The sequence below is a fragment of the Heliangelus exortis genome, chromosome Z (assembly GCF_036169615.1).
Source record: "Heliangelus exortis chromosome Z, bHelExo1.hap1, whole genome shotgun sequence".
Lineage (NCBI taxonomy): Eukaryota > Metazoa > Chordata > Aves > Apodiformes > Trochilidae > Heliangelus > Heliangelus exortis.
Genome location: NC_092454.1, coordinates 42,967,595 through 42,987,723, shown reverse-complemented (window position 1 = coordinate 42,987,723; position 20,129 = coordinate 42,967,595). Strand labels below are relative to the sequence as shown.

The 20,129-nt window shown below is 39.0% G+C and overlaps 1 protein-coding gene across 1 annotated transcript; it reads left to right on the top strand.

Annotated features, from left to right (window-relative positions):
- Nucleotides 1-373: 373 nt before the first annotated feature.
- LURAP1L (leucine rich adaptor protein 1 like) lies at nt 374-19,185 on the top strand. The gene is made up of 2 exons (XM_071730554.1): nt 374-946; nt 17,462-19,185. The coding sequence occupies exons 1-2, from the start codon at nt 743-745 to the stop codon at nt 17,834-17,836; spliced, it is 579 nt and encodes a 192-aa protein (XP_071586655.1). The 5' UTR covers nt 374-742; the 3' UTR covers nt 17,837-19,185.
- The last annotated feature ends 944 nt before the right edge of the window (nt 19,186-20,129 follow it).

Below are 20,129 nucleotides of genomic sequence, written 5' to 3'. Positions count from 1 at the left end.
TCACACTGCACGTCAGCATGTATGTTCCTATTGCTGTTAAAAGTAATCCAGGTCACAGAGCTCTGGCGACTGTTTTATATCTTTTTTTCCACTTTCGTCGTTTTTCTTTCTGCTCCCTTCTCCCCCTCTCCTTTTCCTTCTCCGTCTGCCTCTCCGCTTCCTACTCCTCTCCCTTCCCCTCTCCCCCTCCCCCGGGGGATCCCGCTGGTTCCCAGCCCTGCCCCTTAGACCCCGGGCAGGGGGCGCACTCCCCGCACCGCGGAGGCCGCCGCCGTGCCGCGCCTCTTCTCCGGGCATTACGGTAGAAGGGCCGCGCCGCGCCTCTTCCACCTGCCAGCGGGCTTTAAAGTTGCAGCCGGCCCAGGGGCGCCCTGACTCGGGTCCCGGTGTCCGGGACAGGCGGCAGCAACAGCAGCAGCCGCCCCCGGGGCACATCGAGGTCCCGCAGCCACGCCCTCCCCTTGGCTTAGGGAGAGCTTTTCTCCGTCGCCCCCGCCTGCCTGCTTTTGTCTTTCCACCCGGTGGCAAAGGAGGGCCGGGGAAGGGCGGGGGTTCGTGAAGGGAGGGGGGGGAGGGAGGACGGACCTGGTTCGCCCAGGAAATCCCCATGTCTGCGGCGGGTCACCTGCATGGTTCGGCTGCCAGCCCCGGCGCTGCCGCGGATTACCGCGCCTCCGCGCCCCTGCAGCGCCCGGGCGGCCGCGGGTAGTGCCGCCTCCGCGGGCCCCCTCCGGGGCGAGGCATGGAGTCCGGCGGCCCGCCAGACCTCCGCGACGTCGAGCAAAAGCTGGGGCGCAAAGTGCCCGAGAGCCTGGCGCGGCCCTTGCGTGGGGAGGAGCTCCCGGGACGCCCCGCCGCTGCAGCCGCGGCCCCCGGCTCCCGCCGTCGCCGTGCCGCCGCCCTGGCCAGGCTGGAGAGGAAACTTCACCTCCTGAAGCAGGAGATGGTGAGTAGCCGGGCGCCGGCCCAGCGGCAGCGCTTGGGGCACTTGCAGCCCTCCCGCACTGCCGCCTCCCGCCCGGCGGCACCGGCCCTTTCGAGGGCAGCTCTACCCCCGTAGGGTCGGACACGGGAACGGGGACGCCTTTCCCGCCGCCCCGCGTCCCGGCCCCGCCGCCGGGAGGGCAGCGGGGAGGCTGCGGTGCCGCTGCCCAGGTGAGGAGGCGGCCGCTCAGCTGCGTCAGACGTGGCTGCGCTTTTCCTCTCGGCGTGGAAGAGTGACAGTGACTCGCTGGTGGCTTCTGTTCCGCTGCCCGCTTGTTAAAAGCACGGAAAGCTGGTGTATCAATAAACAAAATAATGCTCTAATCTCTCTCGAAAAGACATTTTCTACATCGCACCTGTTTCCGGCTGTTGACTAACACCTAAAGAGACTCTGCTTGTTGGTTTTTGGTTTTATTTTTCTGGCTGAAAATGTGGCCTGGTGTCAGTGACCCAGTTTCTGGACACTGGTCTTCAGAGATGTCATTAGTTCCAAACATACCGTGCTGAAGATGCACAGTATTTCTTGAACAAGCAACTGTTTTCAGTTTAGCTAACAACATTTTTTTGCTAGTGGTTAATGATGGGCCTATACTTAGTCTCACATACTATCTTAATGCAGGTGCATAAATAAAAAAATTTATTTTTTGATGATGACATAAAACTGGCTTCATTTTTTTGTGGCAAAGCAAAAAAAACACAAAAAACCCAGAAAAAAACTCTGCAAGCAAGTGAGCAATCAACTAGTGAACACTCAGCAGATATAATTCTGACAACACAGAGTACTTCAGATGAGTGAGCAGAGTTGGCTTCTGTTTTCATTAGGGTATAACTGTTGTGTGAGATCTCAAGAGAATCTTTTATGTAGCAGTAGTTTCCACTGCTCCTACCACTAAGTTTATTCGAAAGCAGTATGGAGTTTGACTTTGTTGGGATGTGGATTTTGCTGGCAACATGTTGAGATGACATTTTGCAACTGTCTTGGAACTCGGCTGTTGACAGCAACCAGAACAATCTCATCCTGTGTGAACAAGTCTAATGCCATATCACTAGTCCCTGTGAAACTTTACAGATATATGAGCAAGAGAAGGAGGGCTTTGTAGGAGTTTTTTAAAAATGAGCTTGCTTGGGGAAAAGGGAAATCAAGAATGGATATTCTGAGAGGTAATGGCCAATATTATGCACGTAGTCTTAAGAGGCCATTTTTAAATCACACTTGCTGTAATGTATGGCTTCATATGTAGAGATCTTCACATACCAAACTATTAATGTATTTCAGTATAATAATCACTGAATTACAGTTTTAGCACCAAGTTCCACATTGTCAGTGTATCTCATGTTAATTTTTGAATTTTAAGCTTGCAGAAGTGTTGTAGAGTGATCTACAGATAGCTTATAATGTGAAACTGTTAGGAGTGTCAGCCTGCAAAGAATAGAAATGAGGAAGCCAGAGTTCTTGTCATGACTGTCAGGCCTGATAAGGGGGAGAAACTGAGTGACTTGTCCCCAACGCCTTTTCCTTTTGAGCTACTCTCTTCACTTACTATACAATTCCAAGTTCAATGTCACTATCTTCAGTTTGCCTCTTCTTCCTCCTGACACCCACTTTCTCTCCCTTTTTCTCTTCTCCCGCAGCCTAAATGTGGTTTAGCCCCATAATCCTTGACCTCTCATGTGCTTTGTCACTTTGAAGACTGACTTTAACACCTGAACTCACAGCTTACACTAAGTTAAGGGAGTTCTCTTAACACTTTTTCCTCTTTGATTTATTAGTCTGTGTATGACCATTAAACCACCAGTGGGAGGACTATTTGGAAAAGACGGAGTATTGGCACTCTGTCTGTATCTTTCTCAGCTGCCTTCTGTAATCCAGAGCACAAAAGTGAAGCATCTTCTTGGAGGTGTCCTCTTTTTTTTTAGCAGATTTTTCCTCTTTCCTTAAGGTTTCTTCAGGTTCTTAATATGTTACTTTCCCCTCTGCAGTTTTTGTTGTGCAGGTCTCATCAATTTAAGAACAGTATGAAGTAAAAGTCACACTGTTTCCGTCTGTGTTTATTTCTCTTTTTTTCTTTTTTTTTCTTTCTTTTTTTTCTGCACATCATTCCTAAAACCAAGGAACCCAAGACTTCTAACTAGCTTCGTATTTCCCTCTTCTTTGTAATGTATTTTTCTTTGGCTACACTGCAAGGCCTAAGAGGCCCTGAACAAATATTTAGAGAAGTAGTTTATAGCTGCTGCTGTAGTAAACAGATGCAAAAAATGGACAAGATTAGAAGCTTAGAAAATTTAAGTGTCATCCATCAAGGTATTTTTTTTCTAGTTGCACTGTGTTGGCAGCTTTTGCAGCCCACTCACTGAACTTTGGTTAGACACAACTGTGGTTTTTCTGCTTGCTTGCTTGCTTGCTTGCTTCAGACTTGAGACAAACTTTTTGTGTTTACTTAACAAGGTTATTCAGACTCTTCTAATCAAATATTAAAAAATTGACTGATTACTGTGCTTACATCTTGATCTTTGGTGCTGAGCATCACTGTCTCATTGTCTTCTTTATTTTTGTTAATGGAGATACTTTGGACAGATGTGGCTATTTTCTGTGGCTAATTTTTTTTTTTTTTTTTTTTAACTTGGCTTTATACAAATAGTGCAATTATGCAGCTCAACTTCTTTCCCACAGCTGTTTGTTACAATCGCTGACAAACTTAAACTGAATTTGACAAACAAAGCAATTTTGTATGTACCGCCTTGGTGTGTTCTGACTCATCACTGCATTTAAATTGTGGTCATCTGAAAACTTTTGACTATGCTAAGGATATATTGTACTTTTAACCACTTTTCCATATCCGTTTTCCAGCTTATATCTACTTAAAAATACCTCTGTGTTACCCCAACATATGATTGTTTGGCCCCTGACAGCAAAGAACAGAGGAAGCATACCTGAACCTGTTTGTACTGCTTGGGAGTAGATGCTAAACTTTAGCTCAGGCTGCTAAGACAGGAGTGGAAGTACGTGGAAATTTTTGTTCATTTAAAACCAGAGGGCCATCTTCTTCCTGTCAGTGCTTTCTCCTTCCAGGAGAACTGAACTTCTCCCATCCATCTTGTATATGTGAAGCTTGTGCTTATATTGCTTGAGAACAAACTACTGATATTTATCAGGTTGGAAGAGAGAGATCATGGAAGTTTTAAGAACTCTCTTTTATCAAGTTGCCTTGGGCTGGAAAAGCATGAATGAAATGGTGGAAGTGATTACCTCTCCTGTGTCATGTGCTGCAGGGGAATTTTAAGAGATAAGCATATTATCATGTCAACATTTGACTTGGAAATGCTGGTTTTGACTGTAAGTAGAAGCACCTGACAGGTTAGTGGTGTGTGGCAACTATGCATCTGCTGGCTAAAGGCCTTGGGGCTTGCATCTTGTTTCTTCAGATCCTTTTGCTGTTTCCAGGGAATTATTCTTTTACCCTCAAGCCTGAGTTGACTGGTAGTCACTAGAATCACACACAAAGCACAAGAAAGTCTTTTTGTGTCAAGAAAGACTCAAGGGTGTCTTTCTTGAAATACGGACCTTCTTGGACAGGCCTCCTTCCCCGTTTTTTTACCTTCAGTTTTCCTCAGCAAGGCCATGAAGTTTCCCAAATCAACTTTTTCACTGCTAAAAAAGATAATCAGAGTATAGTCTGCAATACATGCAATAAATAAACAAACAAACAAATAAATAAGAAAAATAGCATGCTTTGCACAAAAATATTTCAGGCAGAAAAGATAAATTGTCTTGGAAAGGAAATGTAAATTGCAGTGCTGAGACTTTTAGATGAGATTCTTTCCGGTGAATGCTGTCAAGGATCCAATATAAGGTGTTGGAGGCCAAACTGGGTGTTCAGAGTGCAGCAGTTTTTAGGGTGTGGGGATGGAGAAATAGAAACAATCCTATTGCCAAGAATCTGAACATGTCAGATTTAGGCTAAAGCTATTTGAGATAGAAGCATATTCCTATGCTCCCTTTTTAGTTTACTGTTCTCCTCCTTTTCTGTCTTAGTTCTATTTGAATATAAAATTTTTTAAAAGTCTGATTTAGATAGAGGCCTAAAAAAAGGAAGCAAAAGTAAAAGTACTTTTTACTTATTGGATTTAAGGGAAATACAGTCATTATGGTGTCAGGCTTTCTCTTACTATTTTTGTTTTATTTTTTATATAGTTAATTATGTTATGTTATGTTATGTTATGTTATGTTATGTTATGTTATGTTATTTATTGTTGTTGTCTTAGCATGCAAATGAATGATGGTGCAGGCTAGAGAACAGAGCTGCTGTGGTTCTATTCTACCATCTCTCAAGTGTTTGAACAACTTCAGATTTGTTTAGATTTATTAGCTTCTCAGTTGGGGGGGATCTAACTTTATTAGGCTTTCTTAAAGGACCTTTTTAAAAAAGTCAACAACTGTGACTGGAAACATCTCTTTAACGTGCTTAACGTCGGGGCTGCTACATTCACTATTTTGTGTTATAACATCAATTGACTTAATTGAAGCCTAGATCTGATTCAGTGTGTCTAGTCAGCAGTGCAAAGCTGTGTATCAGATGCTGGTTTTCTATTAGATTAATTGGAATTTTTGCTTTAAAACTTGATTGAAGATAAAATCTTAAGTATAAAATTACTAGTGGCTAAGCCTCAAGCCTGTGTAGGAGGGCTAGATTAACCTTGGTTTCTTAGTGAGCAGTTACAAAGTGAATCCCTGAAGGGAGGCTCTTGTTAGAAGGCATACAGAAATAGAGATGAGGTTAATTCCCCAAGTCCTCCTGAACTTCACTGAAAAAGCTGGTAATCTTGGATCTCACTAGTGGTTTCTCTCCTTTATACCCTCCAATTTGGATGATGTGGTAGATGAGCTTGTAATTTTTACCTGTAATGCAGATTGGGCAGTGGTATCTGGATACTCATGTGAAAATAAAAGGGATCTGTAGATTGATCCTTAGGGAAAATAATCAAATCTAGCAAGAAAAAAATAGCAGCCTAATTATAGTACCAGAACTTTGCCAAGTTTTCCATTTCAGACTACCTTCAGAAGGATGAAATGAGAAGGGTTATTTAAATTAATGATATTTAAATATGTATTTTTACTGGCATATCTCAGCCAGTGCCTGGTAAAATGATTTGAATTATGGAATATCTCCTTGTTCCACTCAGTCAGTGCTTATGACTGTTCTCATTCTGCTATACCACCTGCTGAAGGGTTTGAGTCCTCAGGAAGTACACAAGCATGTGCTCAGATTGTTAGCTACTGCATATGTTTTATATCTGATGTTTTATAACAGATGTGTTTTATAGCTGATACCTTACCTAGCAGCATCAGTGTGAAACACTTCAGTACCAGTGCTGCTGTCTCACCTGTGGATCATCACAATAGTGGCAGAGATGCTTTTCTCGAGGCTTCTGGTTAGACTGCCCATGGACAATGAGACTTTCCCCAGCCCTTATTTGGAAGGTGATTTATTAACATTTAGTGTGTCTCATTCCTGATAACTTTGTTTCAAGGCCGGAGGAAACATTTTGTCTTTCAAGTTGCTATTCAGTATCTGATTGCTGACAATGTGTAGTGAAAAGGCATGAAGACCAAGAGCTCTACAATTTAAGTGGCTTGCAATAGCTTTTAGCAAATAGATTACAACCTTTCTGAATAAATCAACAGAACAGCAAGATTTCATAGAGCAGGCTGGCAGGGGTCTCAAAATATCATCTAGTTCATCTTTTTGTGGGAATGGAAGCCTCGATGAGATTACGCAGCATCCTGTCCAATTGATGCTCCATCACATTCCTGGGAATGTTGTTCCAGTAGCTGATTGTACATATGGTAAAAAAAATTATTTCTTATGTCAAGAAGAAACGTCTGGTAAACTGGTACCTGTTGCCCCTTGTCTTCTCCACGTGACGTGACTCCTTGTGAAGGGAGAGCCTGCATCCTCTTTGTAGCAGCTCTTTAACTACTGGAATACTGTGATGAGGTTCCTTTCCTTCAGACTTCTCCAGGGAGAAAAGGTCTGACTCCTTCAGTCTTTTCTCATAAAGCAGGCTATCCGGTCCTTTGGTCATCATAATTTTGTGGAGATGTTTGGGTTTTTTGGTTTGGTTTTTTTTTTTTTTTTTTTTTTGGTTTTTGTTTGTTTGTTTGTGTGTGTGTTTTTTGTGGATATGTATTGATAACAGTGATTAAAAAGTAGCTTCTGTGTGCGGGCAGGAAAAACTTAAATTGCACAACTCCAAATAGATACATGATGGCCAACAAAAGCATTTCTACTCTTTGATACTTTTTTCCCCTAAAAGCAAATAGTTAAAGAATACATTATAATTTTTTTTTAAAAAAAAAAGGTTCTCTGTCTGCCTTCAAGCTCAAAACCTGTTAACCTTCCTCAGTGGGCGTGTTTGCTTCCTATGTTTCATTTCTGTCCATGTCCTGAAAGACAAGTTGGCATCTTGAATCTGGAGCAAAATGAGGGTGAAGTTACAGGCAGAGGACAGTAAAAGACTGAGGAGCTGGCCTATTAAAAGCAATTGGAATTCAATTAAGTTGAGTAAAATTGTTCTCTTGGATTTGCACACAGACGTTGGGCCTCTCATATATAAGCAGTTCCAAAGATGGTTCTCAGATTACTGTTTGTAAAGCTGAAGATATCTGAGCAGAAAGTTATGGACAATCCTCAGGATAAAAGAGGAACTTTTTTGGTTATGAAGGCAGACTTGCAGCCTTTGTTTTTCAGGCCTTCCTCTCATAAGTCGGGCTGCTAGTTATAAGCATTTTCCCATGGTGGATTACTTTTTGTCTTCCTGCCACTTCTGCTTTGTTTTGGGTTTTAGCTTCAACCACACATGTATCCTTACTGGTGTGAAATGTCAGCTGGTCCCTAGTAGGGCAACTGGAGCCTGAGATGGTGCCAGTAGTATCACTTAGTTTCTTAATTTGAGAAGTCTGCGACTGTTTTGATAGCAATGCAAAAGCCAGCTGAGATCTGTCCCCTACAAAATCTGTAATCTTCTGTATAATATTTTGAAAATCTTACTGAAACACAGGTAACAGGCAGTTCTTGAAACTTTAGCGTGGTTTTTTTTTGTTAATGCAAACCTTCTGTGCTGCAGACATATAAGAAAATGACGACTTCATAAACTGTGATGACTCAGAAGTAGCTTGACCAAATGTTGCTCTAAAATAACTGCAACAAATATGGCTTCTGCAGGCCTTTCAGAAAGCTGTTACATTATTTACAATGCTGAAGAAACTGTTAATTGCAGCTGTTAAAATCAACTAACGCAGGAGGCAGGAGTAACTTGAATTTAAACTGAACTGTTCTGTCAACACAGCAAATCTGAAGAGCAAGATTGCCCAGTTTTGCCAGGCTTATTTCCTGAATGCTTGGGTGAAAACAAACAAAAAATCAAACTGTAAAACCAATTTGTCTGGTTTTCTTGTTAGGGAAGTATGGGTTGGGTGTATTTTGAGCACTTAAGCTGTTCTGTCTTGCTCTTCTGTGTCCTTATATGTAATGGAGTTTTTCAAGCACAGTTTTGAAATACCATCCTTGTAATTCGATAACTTCAGTTACTGCCAGAAAGGAATCAGAGTAGTAAAATTTTTAAACTTGTGAATCTCGGTCTTTTTAGCCGCTTTTTGGCCACAGAGAAACATATTTTTGTGGCAGACAGCATAAGTAGCTCAGGTACTGGGGAAGGATTGGAGAACGAACTAGATAGGGGTGACAGTGACAGAGTTTGAGAAAGAGGTTGAAATATTTGTTCTGAAATATATGGCTGCAATAAAAGCCAAAGAGAAGATTAATAATTAAAACAGTGATGACTCTTCAGTGTAGAAGATAAAATGCTCCTGCACATCTGTGCTTTGCAGTTAACTACATGACTGAGAGGCTCTTCCTTTGTCAGCTGAGTGGTTGCAGACCAGATGTAGCTGGGAAACCTTGAGTGCTTGCACTCACCATCTTAATGCTGATTATGAAGTAGTAAGCCTTGCCCAGTAAGTTGGTGTCTGATCTTGGTTATACTCTGTGCCATGATGAACAAAGGTATGTGAGTATACAATGGCCTCGGTATCCTTAGAGAGCCAAGTATGCTTTTTTTTTTTTGGTTTTTTTTTTTCTTTTTTTTTGAGTCTATAGCAAGATGTAGCTCTGCTTGGAGTAAAACCTTGAATGGCAGAAGCCATACTTTTGTATGCATCCATGGAAACAGCTACATTGTAACCCACATGGCATTGCAGCCTGTTTTCCTGAAGCAGATAGGTGTTTGACTAGGATACTTAATTCTGAAGCTGTTGGCTTCGCAGCTATGTAGTGGCTTCTGTCAAATTAAAATATTACTGAGGCTTGTGCCTGAAACACATCAAAATTCCATTTTGTAAAATAATCAGTACATGAGGATGTGGTTTGAGGAATGTTTTTAACTATACATATTAATATTTCTTCTTTTTCACAGCTTTTAGCTTCTTTCTTTCATTGTGAGCTCTGACCTCAGACTATAAAGATCTAGTCTTTATAGATATACTACATAGTATATCTATATAGTACAATACTATATAGTACAAACATGAAGCCAGAACAATAATTTTTAGAGAACTTTTCATACCTGTGACTGCAAGTACCTTTTGCCTTCATTTCAGCCACTGTAGCCATTAATGAGCTATCCATGCGCCGTGGTAGAGTTGTGCTGTACACTGAAATATTTTAGTCTCAAATAGCAGCATGTGACAATTTCCTACAGATACAGGGTTTGTAGGAGAAAACTAAATCCTGCAAAAGCAGAGGAGAGAGCCTCTTTGCAAGAGAAGAGCAGGACTTCTAGCATGCCAAAGCAACAGTAGTTTTTTTCAACTTCAAACACCCATGGAATATTCATACTCCTTCATTAATGCTTAGCACTGTTTGCTGTGACTGGAGAAATGGAGCAGAAGCTCAGTTGGTGCTCCATAGGCAGCTGAGGTAGCTCACAGTGACCATCAGTTCATATAATCAATTCTGGTTATAAGATAACCAGTAATGCAATGCAAAAACCAATGGGATCTTTACATTTTTTGTAATTCCTCTCCATAATTTTTATGATTTCTTACTCTATTGAAGTTTACTTAGACAATTAACTTCAGAAGACCCCTATTCAAATGCCACCATACTTCTCTAGTCTGATTGTTATGTCCCAGATTTCCTAGTCTAGTTCTTTCACTTACCAGGTCACTCCTCATTATTAACAAAGACCATATTTGTCTTTTCATAGCCATCTGGTGCAAGTCTTTCACCATATTTCTTCTCCCCAGCAACCTTCTGCAGTAGGAGAACTGGGAACTGTAATCAGTGACCTTGATTCCTTTCCTGCTCTACTGGTACATCTGGTTACTGCATTGATAGCCATGATTAGTATTTTTCTAGGATCAATCCACACTGCCTCAGTAGTCAGCTGTGTAGGAACCTTTGCCAAGAGTAGGTTTAGGTGCAAAAAGAGCAGTGTGATATGGGCTACAGCTACAGGAGAAGCTGACGTCTGCACTGGTGTGGATGATGGTTATTGGTCAGAGGTGAGATCAAATAAGGCAGAAAGTCTGCTATCTAGGGTGCCTGGTTTTGCCCAGGAGTTGATAGCAGACTTGAATTTCAAGGAAGTACAAGTTTGTCTCCATTAATAATACTGCTGTGTCTCAGTTCTGACTTAAAGAAGCAAGCTGGGGTTTTTTTGCTGATATTTTTTTCCTTTTCTAAATAATAATCTGTAAAAGCAACATTTTCAAACTTTGGATATCCCTTTAAGCAAAACCCATGATCTTCTTTCATTTTTATTTAAGTTCTCTGCTTTTGAACATACTTACACAATGTAAAAACTAATAATTTTTTAAGCGATGAGCAGATAATGGAGTCCTTATTAACCAAACCTCGTTCAAAAATTAAGAGATTTTTTTTTTATGAGATTTTTTTTTTTGGTGGGTTGTTTTTTTTTTTTTTTTTTGGTGCTTCCTCATTATCTGAAGATTACCCCAAGCCTAAAAAGCAATAAATGGGAAAATGTTCCAGTAATGCATTATAATGCAAGTCCATGGTGAAAAAAAAACCAACAAAATCAGACATGCAAAATGTTGATCAATATGTATCAGTGGGTTAAATCTCAGCTGGACACACATGACATAATGATTGCAGCCCCTGCCTCAACTCACTGAGTCTCATCTCTGCCAGACTCGATACCCACCTCTACTGTTTATGCATATGAAGAAAATGAAGGAATGGTAGAACTCACATACACTGCCAGGTTGACTGGGTTAGCTTCAATTATTGTAGTGACTGAGTTAACCCAAGGTAGTTGCCTTTCCAGTGGAGTAGACGCAAAGTGTCCTCTCAAGCTGTTTCAATGCCATTTGTGTCTAGATGATCCCTTCCAGCTAATGATAGTAAACCTCTGTGACATAAAAGCTCCCTGGCTTTTTGACAGGTGATTCTGAAGTCTGAGTTCAAATTCAGAAGTCAATCTAAGCATTCTGCTTTTTCATTTGATCCTGAAATACTATTGCCCAAAGTGGCTTATTTATATGAAGAAACTGAGGCAAACATCCTGATTCACGGGGACAGTTTTGAAGTAGGCAAGACGTCTGAAATCTTCCACATGCTTATGTAGTAATAAAAGTAGGAGTGTGCTCATGCAGAGCCTATTAATCATCCCGTGTGTTTAAGGACCAGATATTTGTCCCTTATCTGTCATTTGTGGTTGTATTTTAAACATGTTAAATGGAAAAATGCCCCAAAATTTCTTTTACTCGCTGGGGTTGAGAGGCTATTGTAATATCATTCTGAGTTTGCCAGCCTTCAAGTGGCATGCTTCATACTTTATGGTGATTACTTAATAATCAAAGCCTGTGTGTGTGATCACACTCCACCCTGTTGTGTATGTGTTAGCTCAGTGACTCCAATTAAATAATGCTTGTAGTTGCATATTCTGAATTTTGACTTTGGATAGGTAGCTTATTGTCTTCTTAGTTAATTTTGTGTATTCTCTCACAGAACTGGTTGATGAAGTTTTATAGAAGAGTTTTATGTCCTTTCATATCTTCTTGCTAAATTTGACTAATAATTGAACACCACCAACCAATGTTTATTTTATTTTTCACATTTTCACCTTTTTTCCTGGGAATGAATTTTCATATTAGTTTAAAAATTGTTACTCAGTTAGTAAAAAAAATCTGTTTCTCAATATTTGGACATTGTTAGATTTTTTTATTGTTACATCTCAAATGAATTAATGGAATTTGTTGTTCTATGGAAAACTGAGGTAATCTGCCATTTGAAAAAAAAAAGAAATGGGCAGGGCTGGATAACCATGAAGCTGTTTATCCTGGATGACATGGGAAACAGAAGAAATTTGATGCGAAAATGGAAAGCTTTCCCTAGAGACACACCCTGGGGAAAGAAAAGCATTAGTAGTGTTATGATTCCTAAACCATAGTGGTTGTGCACACCTATTTGACATGAAAAGATTCTACTGGTCTGAAATTCTATTTGTAAAGTGTGTGATAGAGATGGTTATGACAGTGTTTAGCAGCAGATGGAACCAGCTCCAGTGCACATTTCATCTCACCTCTCCCCATGTTAATTCTCTTCTGCAGGACTGCTAACACACTGAGCTTCAGAACGGCTTTCAGTGTGGTACCATATTTTGCTATTCTTTCCACCCAGTATCCATGTATTGTAGAATATCTGTCCAAAACTCAGCTTCCTTAGAAACACAGATTCCATGGGAGCCAGCCCTAGATCAGTGCCTCAGTTCTGCTCAAGTCATGTGCAGAGCAGAGCTTCTGATCTGAATGACTGAAATAGATCCCTGAATCCACTAACTTGCAAGTTTTTGTGTCTTGTAGAGACTTATTTCAATGTGCTCTGGCTAAAAGATTTATCTTGAAAGAAATGCTTAGTTATTCAAGCTCATTACTTTCATTTACTAGTGGTTTTTTTTTCTTTTACTTTCATTTTACTAGTGGTCTCTTTACAGTACACAATATAAAGGTGTAGATGAAAAAAATGAAACTAATAATTAAATCTTACCCTCAGACCACATTTTATGGTTACCATTAATAGCCCTGCAAAGTTCCTGTAGTTAAAATAAGCATCAGCATGTTACTACTCCCAGCAATCTGACAAAAAATAACCTGCAGAAGGGAACTAGAGCTGCGGACAGCTTCAAAAGCTTAGAAGGATATATTAACCAGAATTTGTAGTTTTGTCATTTTTGGAGGAGAAAGGGACACAATGGAGCCAACTGGAAGATCCATGTCTGCAGAACTTGCATGAGTAAATCAGAAGTCCATACTGCCCTTAGTCTGAGCAGAAGTGTGACACTGATCTAAAAGCAAAGTGACCAGTCTGAGGTCAGGTAATGTGTACTTTTGGGTGACTGCCAGGAAGCAATAATTGTCTTTGTGAACAGCCCTGGTCATTAAGGGTTTTATTCTAGTCAAGTCCTTTTTTTAAAACACTGCATATATATAAAATAACATGAATATCTGAATATATTTGTCTGTAGATATATGCACGTAGATGTCTATAGTTGGTATATATAAAAATTCTCTTGAAGAAATTCTGACAGCTTGTATATGTTATTTTGAAAAACCGTAAACAAGACTAGTTTCATAAGGAAGAAATGTCTTGTTAAAACTACCATGTTGAGAGGGAAGAAGACACAAACAGATGTCTGAATTCTAATCTGTTCTGTCCACCTATGCTACCAGACTGCATTATTTGAAAGATACTCAGTATCAATTTAATTTCATTATTTTCTCTTGCCATGACTAGCTGTTTTATATTAAACATTTCTGATGCTTTCTGGGGGATTTGCATTATTGTGATCCTCAAAACTAAGCAATACGGTATAAAAGCTAGTCTGTAACCAGATTTTCATTTTTAGCTCTCTTGTCACAATTTTTTTCCTCCAGTACACAAGTTTGTGCTGAGGACTGAAACATCTACACACCTTCCCCAGTGTGATGCTGTGCTCCACCTTTAACTCAGGAAGCAGCCTTGGAAACTGTTCTAGAATATCAATATGAGCTATGATAAACTCTGTTCACGTTATTTCTGAAATGCAACTTCTACTGTGCACAAGGAGTGGAGCTTCCAAAGTTGAGATTGTATTGTGTTAGTCACATTACCTGAACAATCTTGGCACTGATCTTGTACTCCAGTGGTTACATGGGTTGCAGGTATATAAGTGAATTTGAATCAATGTGATTGTGTCTGGACTAAGCAGATAAGAGGCAAGAAATATCAGTGACATTTTTATATTGTCAAGCAAATCACACTTGGTGGACTACTTTTTAATGTTTTATTTAGGAAAATGACACTCTTGATATGGGAGACTTGGGATGACATGGTAGCTTGCAGGAGGAGTCCTTGGATGAGGACTCATGTAACAAGGGATGAAAAGAATTATTCATAGTAAGGCTGTTCCACAGAAATGCTGAAGCTGTGGGTATATTTAAAACAAAAATTTATTTTTCCTGTGAACTGTATCTGAAATGTATTATGTCTACTTTATCTTATAGGGACTGTTTCATTAGAGGTGTATTGGTGCTAGCTCTGTTAAACATTTCCTTAATCAGCCTTTTGGGAAATTTGCTGTCTCCAAGCTTGCTTATACTCAGCAAGTTGCTGAAGTCTGTAGTTGCATTTGAGAAGCGGGGTAATTTGCTGCTTTCATGACAGCCTGGTTGCTGAGCAAATGGTTTGTAGTGATTTATGGGTAGGAGTAGAAGAACTGGCTTAAGCAGGGGGGCTACAAAATGGTCAATTTTTTCAGAACCTAACATCTGAAACAATGATAAATGGGCAGTACTGTTAAATGTGTGAATAGCTATTTTGCACAGTACCAGGCTATCTATGTTAAATCCTGTGATACTGGATTGAGAATACTTCACAAGTCATTCTGGGGATTGGAGAAGGAGACCAGGAATACATACAAGACTTCCATAGCCTGTCTGTTACAAGCAAAGCCTGAAATGTCTTACCAGCTGCTCACTCACTTCTCTCCTACCCCTCCAGTTGGATTGGGGCAAGAAGTGGAAGAACAAAAATGAGAAAAACTTGTGGGTGGTAATGAATAAGTGAAGGAAAGAAAGAAAAAAAAACAAAACAACCCAGTGATGTAAATTCAGTCACTCACTATCTGTACCATCAGTAGACCAATGCCCAGTCAATCCTCAAGCAACAATGACAAACAAAAGCCATAGAGCTTAATGCTGAGCACAACATTATATGACAGGGGATATCCCTTTGGTTCTTTCTAGTCAACTGTCTGAATTCTGTCATTTCCAAACATCTTTCCCAGCCTACTGAGGGTGCAAAGTGGAATACAGAAAAGGCCTTAATACTGCAGAATCACTGCTCAGTGAAAGCTGGAACACTGGGATTCTAGCAACATTGTTCTAGCCACAGATAGAGAAGTCAGTACCATACTTAGCTGCTATGAAGCATCCCAATAGAGCCAATACAACCTTCTGCAGTATCTAACAGAACAAAAATACATTAAATTTTTTTTTAACAACTATGCCAGCCCAGTATAAGGATATTGAGAAGATGGCATTTGAGTATGGAAAGAACCATGTCCAGATAGTATTTTTTACATGTACAAGATAGAATCTTTTCTTCCTGAAAATACTGAGTCCATTCCAGTCCATTGTGGGTGAACAATACAGGTGCTGTATTTCTGTATAAAGATTATGGACTTGAATATTAGCATAATGTCTATTGTCTGGTGTAACAGATCTTACTTATTTTTTTCCTTATTTTTCATTTGAGTGAAGATGTTCAAATTTTCGATATCTTGTATTGTCTTTTTTCCAGCAATAACTTGAAAGTTGAGATGTTAATGTTCTGTGGAAGGAAACCATGTGTTAATACATCGAACATTACAGCACACATATTTTTGGTAGAGAAGTATACTGTAATTATATACAAGGGAAAGTATTTTCCAAGTGCATGTATTAAATCAGTGACATATCTACATGCAGAATATTTGATTAGTACAGTTAAAGGTTGTAAGAACATGTGATAAACTATGACACAAATCACATGCTTTACATGATATCCCTGTGAGTTGATCTGAAATAACTGTCATCTCTTTTCTACTGGTTTTAGGCATGCACAGTGTTAGTACTATAGGCAAAGTTCTTCTAGGCAGAGGTGTTACTCTGTAAGTAATTAAACTGGGAGTGCACCTTTTGTGATGTCAAACAATTAGTAATTCTGAGGTGCTGTTGGAAAGGGCTGGAGCATTGATTAGGTCACAAACTAGCATTATGCTCTCACTTTATGGATGGAAGTAGCTTCTGGCTCACCACACTTGTTATTATCATCAAACACAGAATCCTCTTCAGTCTTCAGACTGCCTTTTTAGTATTTCTGTTTGTTTCATGTGCTGAATAGCAGGTGACAGATTTCTTTTTTCTTTTTTTTTTTTTTTTTTTTTTTTTGTGACTCTTCAAATTAAATGTGAGACGCAACAAATAAAAACCCTTAGGCTTCACCTTTATGTGTCACCCCACTCTGGAAATTTAAGTAAAACACAGGTTTCTTAGGTTTGTCTGCTAAGGACAACATGAAATCAGTTAACTTAAGTATACCTATGAAATACACCACTGTAATTTTTCACTGTGCTTTACCATTAACACTTCTGTCTGTATGCACGAGCCACTGCAACTAAGTTGGACAGGGCTTTGTCCTTAATGTGTATTTTTATTTAGGTTATTTTTGCAAGTTCTTCATTTCTTTGTTAGTCTATAATAAATAGTTGATTGTGAACTCATCACCTTTATCTAATATGGGTTTAAATAATTTGAAATTTAGTGTTTCACTAAGCTCAATATATCAGCTCTCAGACACACATACAGAAATTTGCAGCATAAACTCAAATGTAGTGTGAATAAGAATTGAAAGTCCAGAGGCCTCTTACTAGATGATACAGATCTTAAAATTTTTGGTTACCTGTGTAACTATAATAAGGAAAAGTTGGAGTGACTACCTGGAGCTGCTAAGTAGTTTAGAGTATTTGTAAGTGGAAATGAGTTTGTCTCTTGCATCTCATAATAATGAAAAAGCTATCCCAAGAGTTGTCATAGTAGCTGTGTAAATAGCATTGTACTAGTGTGTGTACACGTCTTGTCATTGACTAGTGTTTATGTTAACAGACTGCTTCTGTAGCTGTATCATATTCTCACTTGAACTTTACTGAAAGCATTAGTAAAGCAGAACTTTTTTTTTTTTTCTTACAATTATTCAAGTATATTTTTTGTATGTGTAAGGGGTGGGGTTTTAAAGTATTTTTTTATTTTTTTGTTTTTTTGGTGTTGTTTTTGTTGTTTGTTTGTTTTCCTAATCTATTCATTGCCTCCAGCCTGCTATTTAGAGTTTGATTTTGAAGAAAACAAAAGTCAATTTTTTTTATCACTTTTGCCTTGTAGGTTAATCTCCGAGCCACTGACGTGAAGCTTATGCGCCAGCTACTCATCATCAATGAGAGCATCGAATCGATCAAGTGGATGATTGAGGAGAAGGCCATTGCCAGCAGAGGTAGCAGTCTGAGTGGCAGCCTCTGCAGCTTGCTGGAAAGTCAAGAGACATCCCTCCATGGCAGCTGCAGCAGTCTGCAAGACTGTAGTGATGGACTGGATGGAATATCAGTGGGGAGTTATTTGGACACCTTAGTGGATGATGTCCCTGGTCACCAAACACCTTCAGACATCGACCAGTTCAGTGATTCTTCTGTTATGGAGGACTCACAGCCTCTTCATAAGCATCCCAAAATTGATTCTGATGAGTACTACTGTTTTGGTTAATAAAAACAGGTTACAAAGGGACACAAATGCACTTGTACTTCTCCTTCTTCTTTGCTGCTATGTCATTTCTTGTGTGAAACCCTCAAGCTTCTCTTGGAAGGAAAACAATAGGATAACTTTGATTCTACTTCATAACTTTTCTGTTGCTTTTAGTGGATTTTCTCCTTGGTGGGTCTTGTTTTCCTCCTCCTCACTTTTTCTTAATTTATTGTTGCAATTTTTCTTTTATTGTCTTAATTTTTTACAATGCTGTATTTACAGGTCTTTTAAAGTGGTGAAGGAAAAGCTTTATCATTAAAATGGGACATCAGGGAATGAGAGCAACAATTTTGTATTTGTTGGCAATAAAATATGTTCTGATGAATATATGTTGTGATAAATTTTCTTGACTACCAGCTCTGGCCTTTCCAAAGAAACTGATATTATTGAGCCTTAAATCTGAATCTTAAAAATACCTCTATGAAATAATTTTCCTTTTTTAAGCAATGATATTTGATTCTATTAAGCTGTCTTCACTTGGAATATAAAGTATTGTAAACTCTTCTGTGTGGATTTGCTTTCTTCCTGAATGTTCTAATACTTCTTGTCTAATTATGACTTTAAATTATAGGCTTCATTGATGTTTTACAGCAATGCATTCTAAAAACTGAAAGTTCTGTATGAAAGTACATTTCATTTTTATAATTCATACCTTTTGGTTTTTTTGAAACTGCTGTTTTATGGGCACAATCTGTATCTGTAAAACAATGAAAGAGGAATTCCACATTTAAAATATCCAATTATAATCCAAAATTTCTCAGCAGATCTATTTAAAAAATACAATTTAAAGTCTTTACAATTTTTACCTTAAAATTTTGAGGAATTCAGAGGTAAAATATGTAACAGGTGTCAACATGCTAGTAGTCATGTCCTATTTTGCTTTTGTGTCTGCACTCTCATCTTCAACAACTTAATTTATTTTTTTACCAAATATTGCTACTAAGATAAGTGTTGCCCTGTTGTCTTTTTGTTTTCTATTTTGCAAATAACCACAGAATCATAGAATGGTTTGTGTTGGAAGGGACTTCTGCTTCTAGAATGCAATAAAAAGAATTGAATGGCACACTTTAACAGATTTATGAATGTATGTTTAAAGCTCAGAGATATAGAACGAGAAATTTGATTTGAAAGTTTCCTGTCTTGCCACGTCTGAAATTGTCTCACCAAAGAAGCAAATGTTTGTCAAGGATAATAGAGGCTTCCTATTCAAAATGTATTTTACATTTTCTGAAGGAATAATGCAGTCAACATAAATTTGTTTGGTTCATTTGGGGATAAAGTAGTAGTACAATAAAGTTCTGGTCTTCCAAGCCATGTTTTCATGCGTCTGTCTTGTTCAGCCTTGGTCAACATCAAATGTGGAGAAAAAGTAAAAGCTCAAGAAATTAAAACTGGCAATTTTTGCTTTGTGGTTAGCTCTGTAACGTCTCAGTAGATGTCCCTTAAAAGGACAAAGTATGTATAGTTTGTTTCCAACATCACAGTTTATTCAGATAGAATAAGAGTGAAGAAATGTTTCGTTACCAAGAGGCTTCTGAGTTCAACTTCTGAAGTGAACCAGGATGTTGCAGATCAGCTTGAAGTGCAACAGAGGCAAGCCCTCAAGTCATAAGGCTGTGCTGACATAACATTTTCAGGTTTTTTAGTTCCTGCCCTGGCTGATGACTGCTGGATGTAGTCTGATAAGAAGTTTAAAAAAAAAAAAAAAAAAATAAAAAAATTGGTTCCCCTTGTACCATTAAATAGAACATCAACTGTTAATTCAAAGTAGGTTTATTTCTGTACTTTAAGTTATTTTAATGTGAAGAATAGAATGACTTCCATGGTGTAAATCTGTAACTCTCTTGAAAGTTTTTCTATCTTTATTGCTTGGCATGGAAGTTAGACTTCAGGATGTATGCTGCCTCTAAATGAGTGTGCAATATATACAGCCTTTTCTTCTCCAACTGAGATTTTGGGCAGTAGGCCAAGACACATATAAACTTTTTCTAGTATGAAAGAAATTCAAAAATATTCTTTACATACCTTCTCAAGTATCCCCTAGAGTTATGCTGAAATTACTTCAAGGAAAATATATTCTGTAGCTGTCACCCACCCAGTCAGAGCTGTAATACTGGATAAAGAGCAATAACATGAGTGATAGATTTATCATGTTACAATTAAAAAGTTTATTTAAGTCTAAATCAAAGCTGGCATAAAAAAAGGCTACTACTGGAAGTGGTAAAATAAAAACTCTGTGTGATTAGAATCTTTT

Excerpts from the sequence above, each read along its gene's own strand:
- LURAP1L (XM_071730554.1), top strand. The coding sequence starts at position 743 with ATGGAGTCCGGCGGCCCGCCAGACCTCCGCGACGTCGAGCAAAAGCTG. Across the intron at positions 947-17,461 it reads ACCTCCTGAAGCAGGAGATG|GTTAATCTCCGAGCCACTGA; the intron begins GTGAGTAGCCGG and ends TTTGCCTTGTAG.